At 40.9% G+C, this 14,640-nt stretch overlaps 1 protein-coding gene across 2 annotated transcripts in view; it reads left to right on the top strand.

The window, feature by feature from the left end:
- LOC135220910 (cleavage and polyadenylation specificity factor subunit 1-like) overlaps positions 1 to 14,640 on the top strand; it is a gene marked incomplete at its 5' end in the record, with an annotated part of 154,257 nt that overhangs the window by 136,605 nt on the left and 3,012 nt on the right. Inside the window, 2 exon segments of one of the 2 annotated variants that reach the window (XM_064258534.1) lie at positions 12,595 to 12,782; positions 12,926 to 13,175. In XM_064258534.1, the coding sequence (XP_064114604.1) occupies positions 12,595 to 12,782; positions 12,926 to 13,134 (397 nt within the window). 2 annotated transcript variants of the gene reach the window in all.

Here is a 14,640-nt window from a genome sequence, read left to right as displayed (position 1 = left end):
CTTGTAAGCCGCCATCTGCCGCTCTCCCGAAAATATAGAGTTAAAAAAAGTGCAAATTCAGCGATCGATGTGTCTATTTTATAAATGTTCATGCTTTTATGTTTAAAATGTGTATGGAAATGTATTACGTATAGGGTATTTTATTTCTGTGCAGAAATATGATACTAAGGCAGCTTTTTGAAACTGCCCTTCACGTTATCAAATACGATGTTTTTTCATGTTTATTCTTTTAAGCCGCCATCTGCCGCTCTTTCAAAAATATCGAGTTAAAAAGAGCGCAAATTTAGCGATCGATGTGTCGATTTTATAAATGTTCATGCTTTTATGTTTAAAATGTGAATGAAAATATATTACGTTTAGGGTATTTTTATTTTTGTACATAAATATGATATAAATTAAGGCAGTTTTTGTAACTACCCTCCACGTTGTCAGAGGATGTTTTTTATGTTCGTTCTTGTCCACCACTGTTCCGAAAAATGCATGGTGGTATTTTATTAATTATGCATCTTTTCCATAAATCCTTTAAAAAGTTTTACATTACTTCACTGTATCCAATAATATTGTATGTATTCTCATATTATTGTACTATTATAAAATACTACGGCAAATCTAAGCCAGTATTCCGCGGAGCGGCCAATGTTTTGGTTTCAAATCAGCTGATGGCGAATACGAGTTTGTTTCACCTTATTTAACGCAATTCTGAGCAAATTTTCTTGCTTCTAGTTAGCATAAACAAATATCTAGATACTTGAATTATATGAGACAAGGCTATTTTTCCTTATACAACGTATTTTTAGGTAGAAATATGAATTGAATGTCTCGTTGTGATTTTGAACTCATTTTTTTTCGTGAACATGTTACGTTGGCGGCATGTTTATTGCGTAAAAAAATTACATGATTCCGTTCACAATTTTCCTTTATATCATCGTAATACAAACTTTACGTTATTTATCTTATATCAGCGTGAAACCAACATTAAATGTGTTCTTTCAGCACAGTAGTTTTGATTAAAACTATTTTATCTCAATTTTATCTACGGTTGTGTTTGATGGCATATGTTTACTGGAGTTTTATCCTTGTTGTCGATGCACGATAATAGTCATTAGCAGCTTGAACAGCTTCAGTTATAACTAGGTTTAAATTTAACAGTATATTTCCCGATTGATCTTTGATCTATAGGGAATAAAGTTATTACATTAAGATATCTCAGTTCTATTCTACACAACGTCATTTATAACAACTATGGTAATAGTTTACTATAGTACAATGATTGAAATACAAGCCAAACAGATGTTATCGAATTCGGTTGTACTTAGAAAAAAAAAAGTCGTTTCCCGTTCGGTTGTTCATGGCTGATACGTTTACGCAACGAGTATAACATTAAAACCATACTTTCATAATTCTCTTTTGCTGTTTTTGAACTTATGTAACTAGAAGATGGGATAAAATTAGGCTGTTGTAATTTGGTCTCATAAAATTGGATTATCTTAAGACGAATTATCGTAACTTGAACACTACAGCTACCTGTACACTGTACCTATAAAACCTTATTATATCTTTACATACCCTAAACACCCAAAGGATTAAATCTAGGCTTTTTTCACTTTACAATATTTATAATACTATAATGTACTGTACAGTAAATTGTGTAGATCTATACTGCATAAATATAATTTTACTTATATTGCGCCATTGCGGGATTACAGTGCCATTTAACTGGTCAGGGCGCTGTTAACTGGTCTAGAATTTCGAAAAGAAGGTGTGCGGCGGCCGTGGGCTTTAAAATCGCTTAGTGTCAGCGGCCAGGAACGGGGCCCCTGCCACTAACCGAGGGCCGCCTGTACTACCATTTTAGATGTGGTACATTGTAAAGTTTATCTCTTGAGTGCTAACTGTAAAGTACAGATTAGTTTATTAGGAACTATGTGGAATTGCTGTTCACTATTGAACAGTGTTTTGTACTTTACAGACTTTTTTATTTATCAGAAATCCAATTCCCCAAATCATCTGTTAAGGTGAGATACTACCCTATTGCCAAACAAAAAATAAATGAGACCCCATGCAAATCTGTCAGCAAACAGTAAAAAAGCAAAGTCAGTTAGCCTAAGCATCCCTTCCTCTCCTTCCCTCACCCTACTTGCTGGGTACTGATTTCTTATTTACAGTACAGGCAGTCCCCAGTCAATGGCAGGAGTTCCGTTCCCAGCTGAGCGCTGACGACCAAAAATCATCATTAACCCAATAATCACAACAGTACAGTAGTAAATATGTAGCGTTTACGACGCTTTAAGTGCCAATTGGCGCCGATAAACTACTTACTGGTGCCAATAAACCACCTACCGACGCCAATAAACTACTTACAATCACCGAAAATATGGTTAACACATTGTCAGCCAAGCGCCATAAAACCAAAACGCTGTTAACAGATGCCACCAATAAGCATGGACTGCTTGTACTTAGTATACAAACAAACTTATTTTCATGGTTTACCTTAGAATTTTTTATGTAAGCTCTAAAACCTGTAAGTATTTATCTAATAGTTGTCATACTCATTTAAAACTTGATAGAATAGGGTAAAATACTTGTGTAGTTGAAATATTTAGTTAAAATGCACTTGAACAGGAAAGAGCAAATTATCATAGAGTCTACTCAGGGGTTGTGTAAGAGACTGAGAAGAATAGCAATTAATAGAAACTGGGTCTCACAGTAAGGGCTATATTTTTCTTACTTTACTTTTGAGTGAAAACTTACTGCCCAACTTTTCTATTAACCCTTAATGGATGGATATGCTCACATGAGTAGCAATAACAGGGTTTGGGTGGACAACAGATTCACTCATGGTGAGTAACAGTATTACGCGCCATCGATCTGGGGGAATCAGTTGGGAAAGAGATGCCATTCCTTCTGTAGCCCATTAATTCATTAATGGCAACTTTTAGACTGGCTAAGATGAGACTCAGCAGCTCAGGGCTTAGTTTTGATCTTGACTTCAGGGGAGGATGTACTTCCTTTCTGTCTTACATGACTCCTTTTTGTGAATTTGCTTATAAATATACCAAGGGGTGGCTGTTGGTTTTGGTTCATATCTTTTATATAGTTTGTCAGTTATAAAAGTAATTTTGCAGAGAAAAGTGCAAAGAAATATTAGAAAAAACATATATAATCCCAAAAAGTTACTGCATCTTCGTTCTTGGTAAATTTACTTACTAAATGTTTTACAAGAAATATGCTCAGAATTTGTAACTAATTTTATTTTTTCTCTTTTGATATAGTGTGAGCTGTAATTATAATTTTACAAAATGTTATAAATTTATTTTTTAGAAAAATCATGCATAACTTCGTAAAATTTATGATTGTTTTGTAAGAGGCCCCACAATTGGTTGTAAATAGTCATTTTCAACTTCTCGCGGAAGGTACGGAAAATTTTGTAGAATTTTTTCTTACACCATGTGCATTTGCATATCTTCCTCTTTCCACTGATGTGTTTTTTCTTAGATTAGCCGACCTCAAAGTTTTGCTGGCCTGGAGTGCTGCATATTGATTTATTACCCTGACTCCTAAGGGTTAAAGCATTTAAAGGTAACCAGGTGAAAAAGATATTTTGACTTATGATTATATCTTTGGCTAGCATGTTATAACTTAAAAGGTCAGACCCATTATTAATCTGGATATTTTGAGGGATTATAGTATTTTTAATTGCTTCCTTTATGGTAATGTTGAATAATGTACCATATAGACTGTTAGATTAATGTTTGTATCCATAATTTATAAACTACTATTGTTCATAGGGAAACAAACCTTCGGTCTTAACAATAGGATCATTTTTACCGCCTAGCTGGATCCGGTTAAATCGCAGATGAAAGCAAGGCATCTTGTGAGATCTGGCAATGCGTGCATATATCAGGTAAAGAGTGGTCAAGGACTACGCACCTATGCCACCGCGTCAGTCTTTTCTTAACCACCTGTGCGAGAGATCATAACATTGACCTCTCTCAGCCTTTACCCGGTTCATTGTCTGTTTCGATTGTGTTTAGTGTGTGTGTGTGTGCTGTTATTATGGCTTCTTCTGCTCCTTCTTGGCCTCGGCATCGTCTGTGCCCCAGAGCTATAGGTTCTCCGTGTTCTAGTTTTTGGCTTTGGCTGTGACCCCCCCACATCTCTTGCAGTAGATGTCACTCTATGTTTATACATTAACGAATCCTTGTACGGAATGCCATGTATGGCCTAAAGAGCAGTGGAAGTTGTTTTATAGCAAGAGGGAACATTGTAGGATTTCTTCTCTCCCTTCGTGGGAGTTTTTTCATCTCTTCTTCCCGATGCTTCGTCTCCTGCTCCGATCACACCCCATAGTACTCTTGTGCCTTTGTCCTCTTCCTTTTCTTCCATCGATTCATCGTTGGAAGTATCGGGAGGCCCTCAGGCTGATTTTTGTATGTCGCCCCTCCTTCTTCGGGAGTTAATTTGATTCCCGAGAGGGAGGAGGCTTTTTCATAATTGTCTTCCGTGTTTTTACTGTCGGAGGCGTCCAAGATGGCGGCGCTTTGGAAGACCATGGAGCTACGGGGTTCTCCGTCCTTGGAGGGTTTGCTGCTGCATTTCATGCATGTTGGCTACCCCCCCCCCCCCTCCTCATGCTGTCAGGCCCTCCCCCCTCCTCCTGCCCTCATCTTCGTGGGTAGCCAAGGTCATCCATATTATATTGCTCCGCCAGCGACAGTTGCTGCTTCTTTGAGTCAGAGGGAAGCCGTGGCGTCAGCCCCGCTAGTAACGTCACGGGGTCAACCATTTTATATCCCTCCACCAGTGGCGTCTGCTTCCCATTTGGATCGAGGGCCCGCCGTGACATCATCACCGCTTATGACGATGACGTCACTCTCAGTCGCCTCCACTGCGCTGCCTTGCTCATCTGTGTCGTCATCGTTCACTGCCATGACATCATATCTGCCATCCAGTTTGCTGAATCTCCCTTCCATGTCGTTGGAGCCTTCTCTTGCTGATCCATCTGAGGTTTTATGCCAAGCAGTTCTTAAGAGATTGGACTCTGTTTTGGTAGATGAGTTGGCTGCCATGTCGGCTGGGAGGACTGGAAGCAAGCGTGTCGCATCGCCCCCGCCTCCTGCGAAGAGATTGTGTAAGGAGCCTGTGCTGTCTTCTTCTCCTTCTCCCCCATCTCCGCCGTGTTGGCGTATCAAGTGTTGGAAGGCTAAGGACTGTGCCCTTTTTTCGCCTGCAAGTGAGGAACAACAAGCCCGTGTTCCTGAGAGTGTTGGGGTTTCGGAGAGTGTCAGTATATCTTCTTGTGCAGTGGCTGCTTCACCCTCTGCATCAAGTCATGAGCGTGTTGCAACCTCCCCTGTCCATGCACATGTTGCAGGCACTCCCACTTCTTCTTCTCCAGGGTTTATCCATCGATATAAGGATGTCAGGGCGCCTGTCAAGAGGTCGAAGGTTGTGAGCGCGGAGTTGGTGCAGCAGGAGTCTTTGCCTGCCCCTCTCCCTGGTTCTTCCAAGAGTTCGACTCCGAGGGATTCTCATTCGTTCTCGAGTGTTCGAGATTCCTCCCCAGCTCACGTTCATATGTCTGCCACGCCCATGCCTATTCACGGCCACACAGGTTAGTTGGTGTTTCGGGCTTTTTGGCTGCTGGTTCTTCTGTTATTTTGAACGAGGAAGGGGGTTTTAGATGGACTGCACACCCTTCTCGTCGTCAGTCTCCATTGCTGAAGCAGGAGGAGGGAGACACGCAAGTGTTTTGTCTTCCTTTTTCAGAAGTCGTCAATCTCTTTCGTGGTTTCATCAATTTGGAGAGTAGGACTCAGGCTTGGTCGTCTTACACTCCTTCCTGCTTGGAAGCCTTACTGGGAGCTACGCAGGATCCCAAGTCTTTGTTTCAACTTCCCTCGTTGGGACACATCCAGTCGGTCTTGCATAAGGTTAACGCCTCTTCTTCAGATCGGGATGGTTCGCTTTGCGCTAGGGGCTCTCCCAAGCTGCTACCCCTGCTTCTCATGAGGTATAGGAAGTACTATGCTATGAACTCTGCCTTTTTTATGTCGCGTCATCTTAACCCGGACGTCATTCGTCTGAAGCTGGGATGGACTTTGGAGCAGGTGAGGTCAGTGGCTCCATCGTTGTCTCCACAAGATGCCTAAGCATTGGAATCTTTGGCAGCTTCCATGTTGCAGACGGTTTCTTGGCTGGACTTCTGGTCTATGATCATTGCCAAGGTAGCTTCTGACAGATCCTGAGTAGGGTTGGTGACTGTATCCTCTCTTACCAGTTTGTTGCAGTCCTGAGGCAAGATGTTTCATGGCTCTCCATAATGTTAATTTGTGGACTAACCTTCTCCTGATTAGAAGAGATGCGGCTTTATCCAGGATGGAAAGATCAGTTGACCCTGAATCCTTGCTGGCGTCGAGGAATGGGGATCTGTTGGGTCTCATTTTTGTTCCCTCAGACTGAGCTGGAGGATGCGATAGACCGGCGCCAGGCCAACACCAAGAACTGGTGCACCAAGCTGTGTCTAAGTCAGAGTCTTGTCCTCTGAGGCGTCCAGCTCCTCCTCCTTCCCTTGCCCAGCAGCAGTCACGAAGATCGTCACCTGGAGGTAAAGGGCGCTTTTGGTAGGTTGACGCCTCTCCCTCTCCTGTGCCATGGGTTGGGGGTTGCTTGGTAGGCCATTGGGCCAAGTGGCTGAGTTGTGGGGCATGAAGTGGGTGGTAGATGTCTTTCCGGTGGGGTACCTACTGCCATTCGACTTCCCTCCTCCTCTCCTGGACAAGCCGCAGCTCAAAGGGTATCCTTCCGCCTCCTCTCTTGGACAAGCCGCAGCTCAAAGGGTATCCTCCAGATTCTCTGAAGTTCTTGGCTCTTCAGGAGAAGTGCAGAAGATGCTGGACAAGGATGCGATAGAGGAACTGGTGCGTCTGTCTCCGGGGTTTTACAGTCACATCTTCTTGGTGCCCAAGGAGTCGGGAGGTTGGAGACCTGTGATCAACTTATCCACCTTGAATCACTTCATCAGGAAGACACGGCTCAAGATGGAGACCCGCGTTCAGTGTTGGCAGCTGTAAGGGAAGGCAACTTCATGCTGTCGATGACTTGAGGGACTAATACTTCCAGATCCCTATTCATCCGAGGTCCAGGGAGTTCCTTCGCTTCTCTCTCGGAGACAAGGTCTTCGAGTTCAAAGTCCTGTGCTTCGGGCTGACCACAGCCCCTCAAGTGTTCACAAGGGTCTTCTCTCTCGTATCAAGTTGGGCCCATGCTCAGGGGATCCGTTTACTGAGGTGCCTCGACGATTGGTTGGTCTTGGCAGGTTCCAGGGAAAAGCTGCTGCAGGATAGAGATCGTCTGATTCGGTTTTGTCTGGAATTGGGCATTGTGCTTAACCACGAAGAGTCAAACCTTGTACCCAGTCAAGGATTCTCTACCTGGGCATGGTCATTGATAGGGCGGTTGCAAGAGTTTTCCCATCAGATCAGAGATTACAGAAGTTGTGAGTGGTGGCACGCGACTTCCTCTCAGAACCACATCAGTCAGCTCATCAGTGGCAGGTTCTGGGAGTTTTGTCTTCCCTAGAGAAGCTGGTCCCTCATGGGTGTCTTCAGCTTCGGTCTCTACAATGGAGACTGGGGGAATTCTGGTCTCCGGTGAGGACTCACCCTGTTAGAGGTTCTTCTGTCTCTGGAAGTAAGAGAAGACCTTCGTTGGTGGTTGAATGACCGAAATCTTTTGAAGGGTGTCCTGCGTTCTCTACCACCGGACTTGATTCTGTTTTCAGACGCCTCCCTCGCAGGTTGGGGGCTCATTTAGGCGGCCTCATTGCCTCAGGCATTTGGAGTTTGAAGGACAAACAGCAGCTTATCAGTGTCTGGCAGTTGAAGGCAGCCTTCCTGGGTCTGAAGGAGTTTCGGGAGAAAGTTGAGGGTCATTCTGTCATTTTCATGTCGGACAACACCACGATGGTCACCTGTGTGAACAAGCAGGGAGGTCTGGTTTTACGTCAACTTCATGCCTTGACCATCGAGGTTCACTAGTGGGCGGCCAGGTATTCAGTAGAGCTCTCAGCCAGGTATATCCCAGGGAAACGGAACGTGGTAGCAGACAAACTCAGTCGCCGGGATCAGATCCTAGGCACAGAGTGGTTCCTTCATCAAGTTGTGGCAGACAAGCTTTTCCAGATTTGGGGGAGACCCATGCTGGACCTTTTTGCAACTCAATTCAACAGGAAACTGGAGATATTCTGTTCAGTGGTTCCAGATTCTTTGGCGTTAGCAGAGGATGGGTTACAACATCCTTGGGACAACCTGGAGGTGTATGCCTTCCCTCTGTTTTGTTTGATCCTTCAGGTTCTGAACAGACTGATGAGTTCGTAGATTCTCAGGATGACTTTGGTAGCCCCTCTGTGGCCTCAGGCAGAATGGTTTCCAGATCTGCTGTAGTTGTTGTTGGAAGTTCCAAGGAAATTCCTCCTTGGTGGCATCTCCTGTGACAGCCGCATGCAGAAAGGTTCCACCAGTCAGTAGAATCCCTGTCTCTTCATGGTTGGAGGCTATCAAGTATCTCCTCCGAGAGAGAGGCTTTTCTCAGAGAACAGTAGGGCATATGTCCAGCAGTCTCAGAAGGTCAACCTCTGTGGTTTACCAAGGCTATGGACGATCTGTTTTGATTGGTGTTGTAAACGGGGTTTTTCTCCACTTGCAACTTCTATTTCTCAGAGATGAGAAACGTTTGTCCGTTTCTGCCATTAGTGGCTACAGTGCGGCCCTGAGTTATTGTTACGCCTTAGAGGTATCGACATCTCCTCATCCTGGGAACTTTTCCTTGCTAGTTAAGGGGTTTGAGCAGTCAAGTTCTCCTAGGGAGCTCAAGCCTTTGACGTGGGTTGTTTCCTTGGTTCTCAAGAGCTTCACTAAGGGTCCATATGAGCCTTTGTGTTGCTCATCTGACAGGAACTTGACGCTCAAGACACTTTTCCTCCTGGCCTTGGGATCTTCGAAGAGGGTAGGAGAGCTCCACGGTCTGAGCTACGATGTGAAGCACACCAGGGGTTGGGGGTCAGTGTCCTTCGAATTTGTCCTAGAAGTTGTGGCCAAGACCCAAAATCCCTCTGTGCACGATGATAGGTTCACTTCATTTTCCATTCCATCACTGAATGATTTTGTGGGTGGTGATGCTCAAGAGCTGTTGTGTCCCATCTGGGCTCTGCATTGATGTTAGGGGTATTGGTCCCTCTCTGGCTTTGAAAAAGAACTTGGCTGTACATAGAGTCTGAGCGCTGGTACTTGGTTACACCAGTCCACGTTCACCTCTTTCTATCTTAAGGATGTTGCCCACAGATCTACAGACATGTTTTCCCTGGGTCCTGTGGTGGCTGCCTAACAGGTTGCGTAACTCATAGTTGCCCTTAACAGGGCACTTTTGTATCTTAACTAAGATGATTGTGTGGATGAGAGAATGAGAGAGTTGGCTGGTCTCTTTCTGTCTCTTGTACCTTTCCTTCTTCCTTCAGGCGAGTAAAGGAATAGACATGTCATTCGCTGGACTGGTCTGATACAGGTGAGTAAGGTAGTCATACTGATAGTGTGGTTGCTTGGTATACAAATATCCAACTCTCTGTTCAGTAGCATATGCTCCACTCCTTGGCAAGGGGGTAGTTCGGAGCGATAACAAACCCTGGTGTGTTGGTTTGTTATTGGACGGTCAAAGTTTCTCTTTGTTTCCCTATACAATGATTCTCCGATATATCATTGTACATCACTCAGTGTTTGGGTAGTTAGATTTCAGTTTATCTAGCTTCTCACAGGCTTCAGTCCCTCTCTGGAAGTTATTTCTTCTGGAGCTGGACTGGTGGGTAGGCCCCCAGCCAGTTTAGCATGTCTCGTACCTCCCTCCAAGTATGAGGCTAACCTATTGTTAAGACCAAAGCTTTGTTCACGTATGAACAAATTACAAATTTTCTAAGACAATTTGTATTTTTCATAGCTACAAACCTGAGGTCTTAACATTATACTGCCCACCTCTAGCCTCCCCTCTGTCTGCTAAAACATCCCGAGTTGGGAAAGACTGACTCGGTGGCATAGGTGCATGGTCCTTGACCACTCTTTACCCAATATATGCATGCATTGCCACCAGATCTCACAAGATTCCTTCCTTTCATCTGCGATTTAACCGCCAGCTAGGGGCTAGAAATTATCCTATTTTTAAGACCTCAGGTTTGTAGCTATGAAAAATACAAATTGTCTTAGAAAATTTGTCATATTAATTAGAATGCATTCATTTCCATTATAACATTCCTTATTGAAACAGTTATTTTAGGATATTAAGCAGCATAGCAAAGTAAATCATAATATGTACTGCTGAATCACAGTTCATGCATTACAGTACTGTCATTATTTTCTTGCAAAGGATACCTATACATGGAATCATGGCATTAAGATGGTGAATTGATCATGTTATTTTATTCGAAGTGTAATATTTTCCCATGCACAGAATTAATCAGCATGTAGGAGTCAATGGCAGTGATGTCAACACAGTTATTTGTAAAAAATATATAACATTTTGTGTAGTATTGGAATCATGGATGCAAAACATTTCATTGACTAATCAAAACATGAAATTTTGTCTGATTGTGATATTAATATCTAGTTAATTTTTATTCTTATAAAAAATGTGTATCAGTGGCAGCTCTACAGTCGTAACCTGTATTGATTAGTTTTAGATCGATACTGTAGTAGTATTTCATAATCATATACTAGAATGCTTCATAAGTATCTCGATTCATGAGTATCTCAGTTAAAGATAGTAATTAAAAAATATTCTGGTATCATACAGTACTGATAGTTTTTTATCTGGGATGAGGCCCGGATGTAAACACAGAAGTTGGCTATGTTGTAGGATAGGTTTGTTGAACAAAGGTTACAACTGCAACATGATAAGAACGGTTTATTTGGAAACGTGCAATGATATTGTACCTATTAATCCTTTAAATTAACACTTGCAGTATTTTTGGGTGCCACAATAGGTCAAACAGAGACAGCAAATCGTATTACTCAGTTCCCGCTGTAATGAGAAATCAAGGAGATAAAACTCAAGAGATTAGTGAAAGAAGGAGAGCACCATAGATTTCCAGGATAAATGGCAAATTTTCAGCCATCAAGAGACAAAAATCTGCTCAGATCACTTCCAGAGTGATGAGTGTTATTAATTTTTAGTGTAATTTGAAGTAGTGGATAGTGAACTATGTTTTTGTTAAAATTGATATTAAATATCTGTATCCCTGGATTGGGTGGGACTATGATGATCCGGCCTGAAATTAAACTATATAAATTTAACAATGCTATACATGAACTGAAAGGCAGACTCATGCCAGTGGACAACTTACAAAAGGAAATCAACTTTAAAACAATTGACCATGAGATCCCAAATGCACACAAGGACAAGAAATTAAAGTTTAAAAAAAGATGTGGAAAATCCCATGACATCAGTCTCTAAAAGTGTCACCAAAGAGTATACGCTTGGTGTCCTTCACATAAAAAGCCTTATTTCTGCAACATTTCACCTATTCGATTTCTTCAATATCAACATTCACTTGAACTACAATATATTTCATATGTTCAAAATCACATTCACCACTTAAATCTATGGAGGGATATATATTAATCGCATCTCAAAGTGTACAAAGGCAATTATCCCTTTGTTTACATTGGTAAACTCACTCCGATGCATTAAGATCCTTCACCCAGCCAGATACAAAATAATTGTAAGCTTCCAGAGACTTGTAGGCCTTGACCTGGCCAAATATGTATGTAGTGGCTTACATTATCAACCAAATTTAGTTCACAATATTTGGATATGTAATTGCAGGTAGCAAATCCACATCGGAAATCCATTGTTCAGGTGTCACCTTGTATGGGTCATTGTTATTTACAAGTTTAAGTTTATTTGTATAGCAGTATACATACAGTATATCTTTCACAACTGCAGGCTCCAGAGGCTCAATGTACAGTGGACCCCCCGTATTCGTGTTCTCCGGGTTCGTGGACTCACACATTCACAGATTTCTCTCAGGAACATTTCCCCACATTATTCAGGGAAAATGCACCTATTCGCTGAAAATTCACCTATTCGCGATATTTATCTATGAGAAATATCCAGAAATTCCTGGTTTTCTTTTTTACCAATTTCATCATAAAAAGCACTTTTTGTGATAAAACTATTAAAAAACCAAGTATAAACATTTTTAATGGGTTTTTCTTGAGTTCTAACAAACAAAATAGGCAGTTTTCAGTGTTTTTATAGGGGTTCCAACTATTTGCAGGGGGCGGGGGGAGTCTGGTATGCATCCCCCGCAAATACGGGGGGACCACTGTAATAAATTTCTGTTTTTGAATTATCCTTGCTTGCCATTTTTCATGATATGGTTCATAATTCCTCATGGCGGCAACTTAGGTGCTCATCTGCTGTGACATCATAGGAAAACTATCCATAAGAATTTTATTAGTAATTCTTTCTGGAGAGCTGTTTAAGAAAATCTTATAAAAATAAAAGCAGGTAACTGCACATGAATGATTAATTTAATTATCTCCTCAGAATTCGATGTAGAGTTGGAGATGTATCAAGTGATAAACGGGCTGGCCAGAACATAGAGAGAAAACACATAACCATGATGGCAACATTAGATGGTTCTATTGGTTATGTTTTACCTGTTAGTGAAAGAACATACCGAAGATTTTCAATGGTGTACAATCTCTTGGTTCAACATCTTCCACATATTGGAGGTATGGATGATGTGTTTTGTAAAGTTTTAATTTATCTAATTCATTTAATTTTCACTGTTGATTTGATGATTTTTTTCTGTCTTGTTATAAATCATGTCATGTTGAATTAAAACTTCTTAATATTGTATTTTTTATTTAATTAGGTTTAAATCCAAAGGCTGCAAGAGCCTTCCAGAACAGGTACAAATTAATAACAGGCCCCTCTCGAGCTGTTTTGGATGCTGAGCTCATCTGGTCCTTTCTTCATATGCCTGCCCCTGAAAAAATCGAGATTGCAAAGAAGATTGGAGCCAAAGTAGATGATATTGTAGAGGACTTGATGGAAATAGATCGTATGACAGCCCACTTTTAGATGCAGAACTTGAGTTTTACATACATAAATGACATGACCAAGTATGTAAGTAATAATTTGATGGTTGATGACATTTTAAGTAGTGATTTGTATTACTTGTGTTATAGCTTTGGTATTTTTGTATACTACAGTTTACTAAACATAACATTTTCATTTTGAGTTTAAGTACACGTAACAGCTGTTTTTGCTTTATTGAGACAATTTTTCATATTTTAAAGGTATCCTATGGTAACAGTCATCCTTGAAGATAGATTTGCTGATGAACTTTCTTTTACAGCTAGGTGAAGCAAAATTAAACCTTTCCATATAAATTACCAAACCTTGATGTTTACTAAACCCTTAATGTAAGGTTTTGTTAACATACTAAACACCAAATCTCTTGTTAGCCGAAGTTAGTTGAAACTAGAAAAATTGAAGCTCTATGGGTGAAAATGCTTTTAGTGAAGAAAACACCAAATTTTGCTGGTAAAAGTGCTTGTTTTTTCTTGGTTGTTTTTTGGTCTCAATTTATATCAAATAATATTTGTTAGACCACTGGCATTTTCATTTCATCTTAATTTTTGTTACTGTTCAACAGAGTCAGGTTTATAATGGCTTTATTTAGCCTGTACCAAGTATCTGTGAGATCAGTTTGCCAAGTTAGGTAATCATTTAGAAATTAACATAGCCACTATACTACCTGCTAACCAGAGTTTGTTGTTCAGAACCAGTTTAACATACAGGAATTAAATGGTATATGCAAATCAGTGTGACATTCTTCATATCTGTTTCGTGTTGTATGTGTATGTGTGTGTGTGTGTGTGAAATGAGTGTACTAGTTACAAGTGTTAGTAAGAATACCTCTTAGGGTCAAAGGGTTCTGCTAAATTAAATGGAGATTTGTTTATCAGTAGCCTCTTGGAAACTTCATGCTTTAGATAAGATTGCTCATTATGAAGGTGTCTTTTATCTTAGAATAGTGCTAATCATGATTTCCATTATGATTGGACACTTCCCTGTTTAGCCATTTTCCATAAATCTGTTTGAGCAGCAACTATCATTACGCCATTGTCTCTGAGCCTAAGAACTAATGCAGGCAGTGTGCAATGCAAATCATAAGAAATCCACATCTGATTGAGGTGCATCTCTATCCCCAAGTAGAGTTAACACTCAGGCAACAACCTTTGCTTTAAAATGCTTGTATCCAACTAGACTCTAAGAAGATAGCATCTGCTCATACAGTGTTTCATATCCAGCCTCCTTGTTAGACTATTATTGAGGCTGTTTATGATTATTATTTTTAGTGCATTACACATTAAGTACTCTCGGGTAGTGTCTGATCAGACTCAAAAGTGGCACTGAGGTTAAGTGGACATGAAAAGTACAGTCTTTCTTTGTTATTACTGTATTTTAAATTCTCCAATGAGGTGTAACAGGTGTACTGATGATAAAAGCAAACTTAAAGGAAAGCTCGAGTGTTAAACATAGTATGTAAAATGTAAATTTGTCCTTTTAGTCTTAAAATTA

The sequence above is a fragment of the Macrobrachium nipponense genome, chromosome 2, assembly GCF_015104395.2.
Source record: "Macrobrachium nipponense isolate FS-2020 chromosome 2, ASM1510439v2, whole genome shotgun sequence".
NCBI classification, from domain to species: Eukaryota; Metazoa; Arthropoda; class Malacostraca; order Decapoda; family Palaemonidae; genus Macrobrachium; species Macrobrachium nipponense.
The sequence above is the reverse complement of the archived record's forward strand: the minus strand, read 5'-3'. Positions and strand labels throughout refer to the sequence as shown.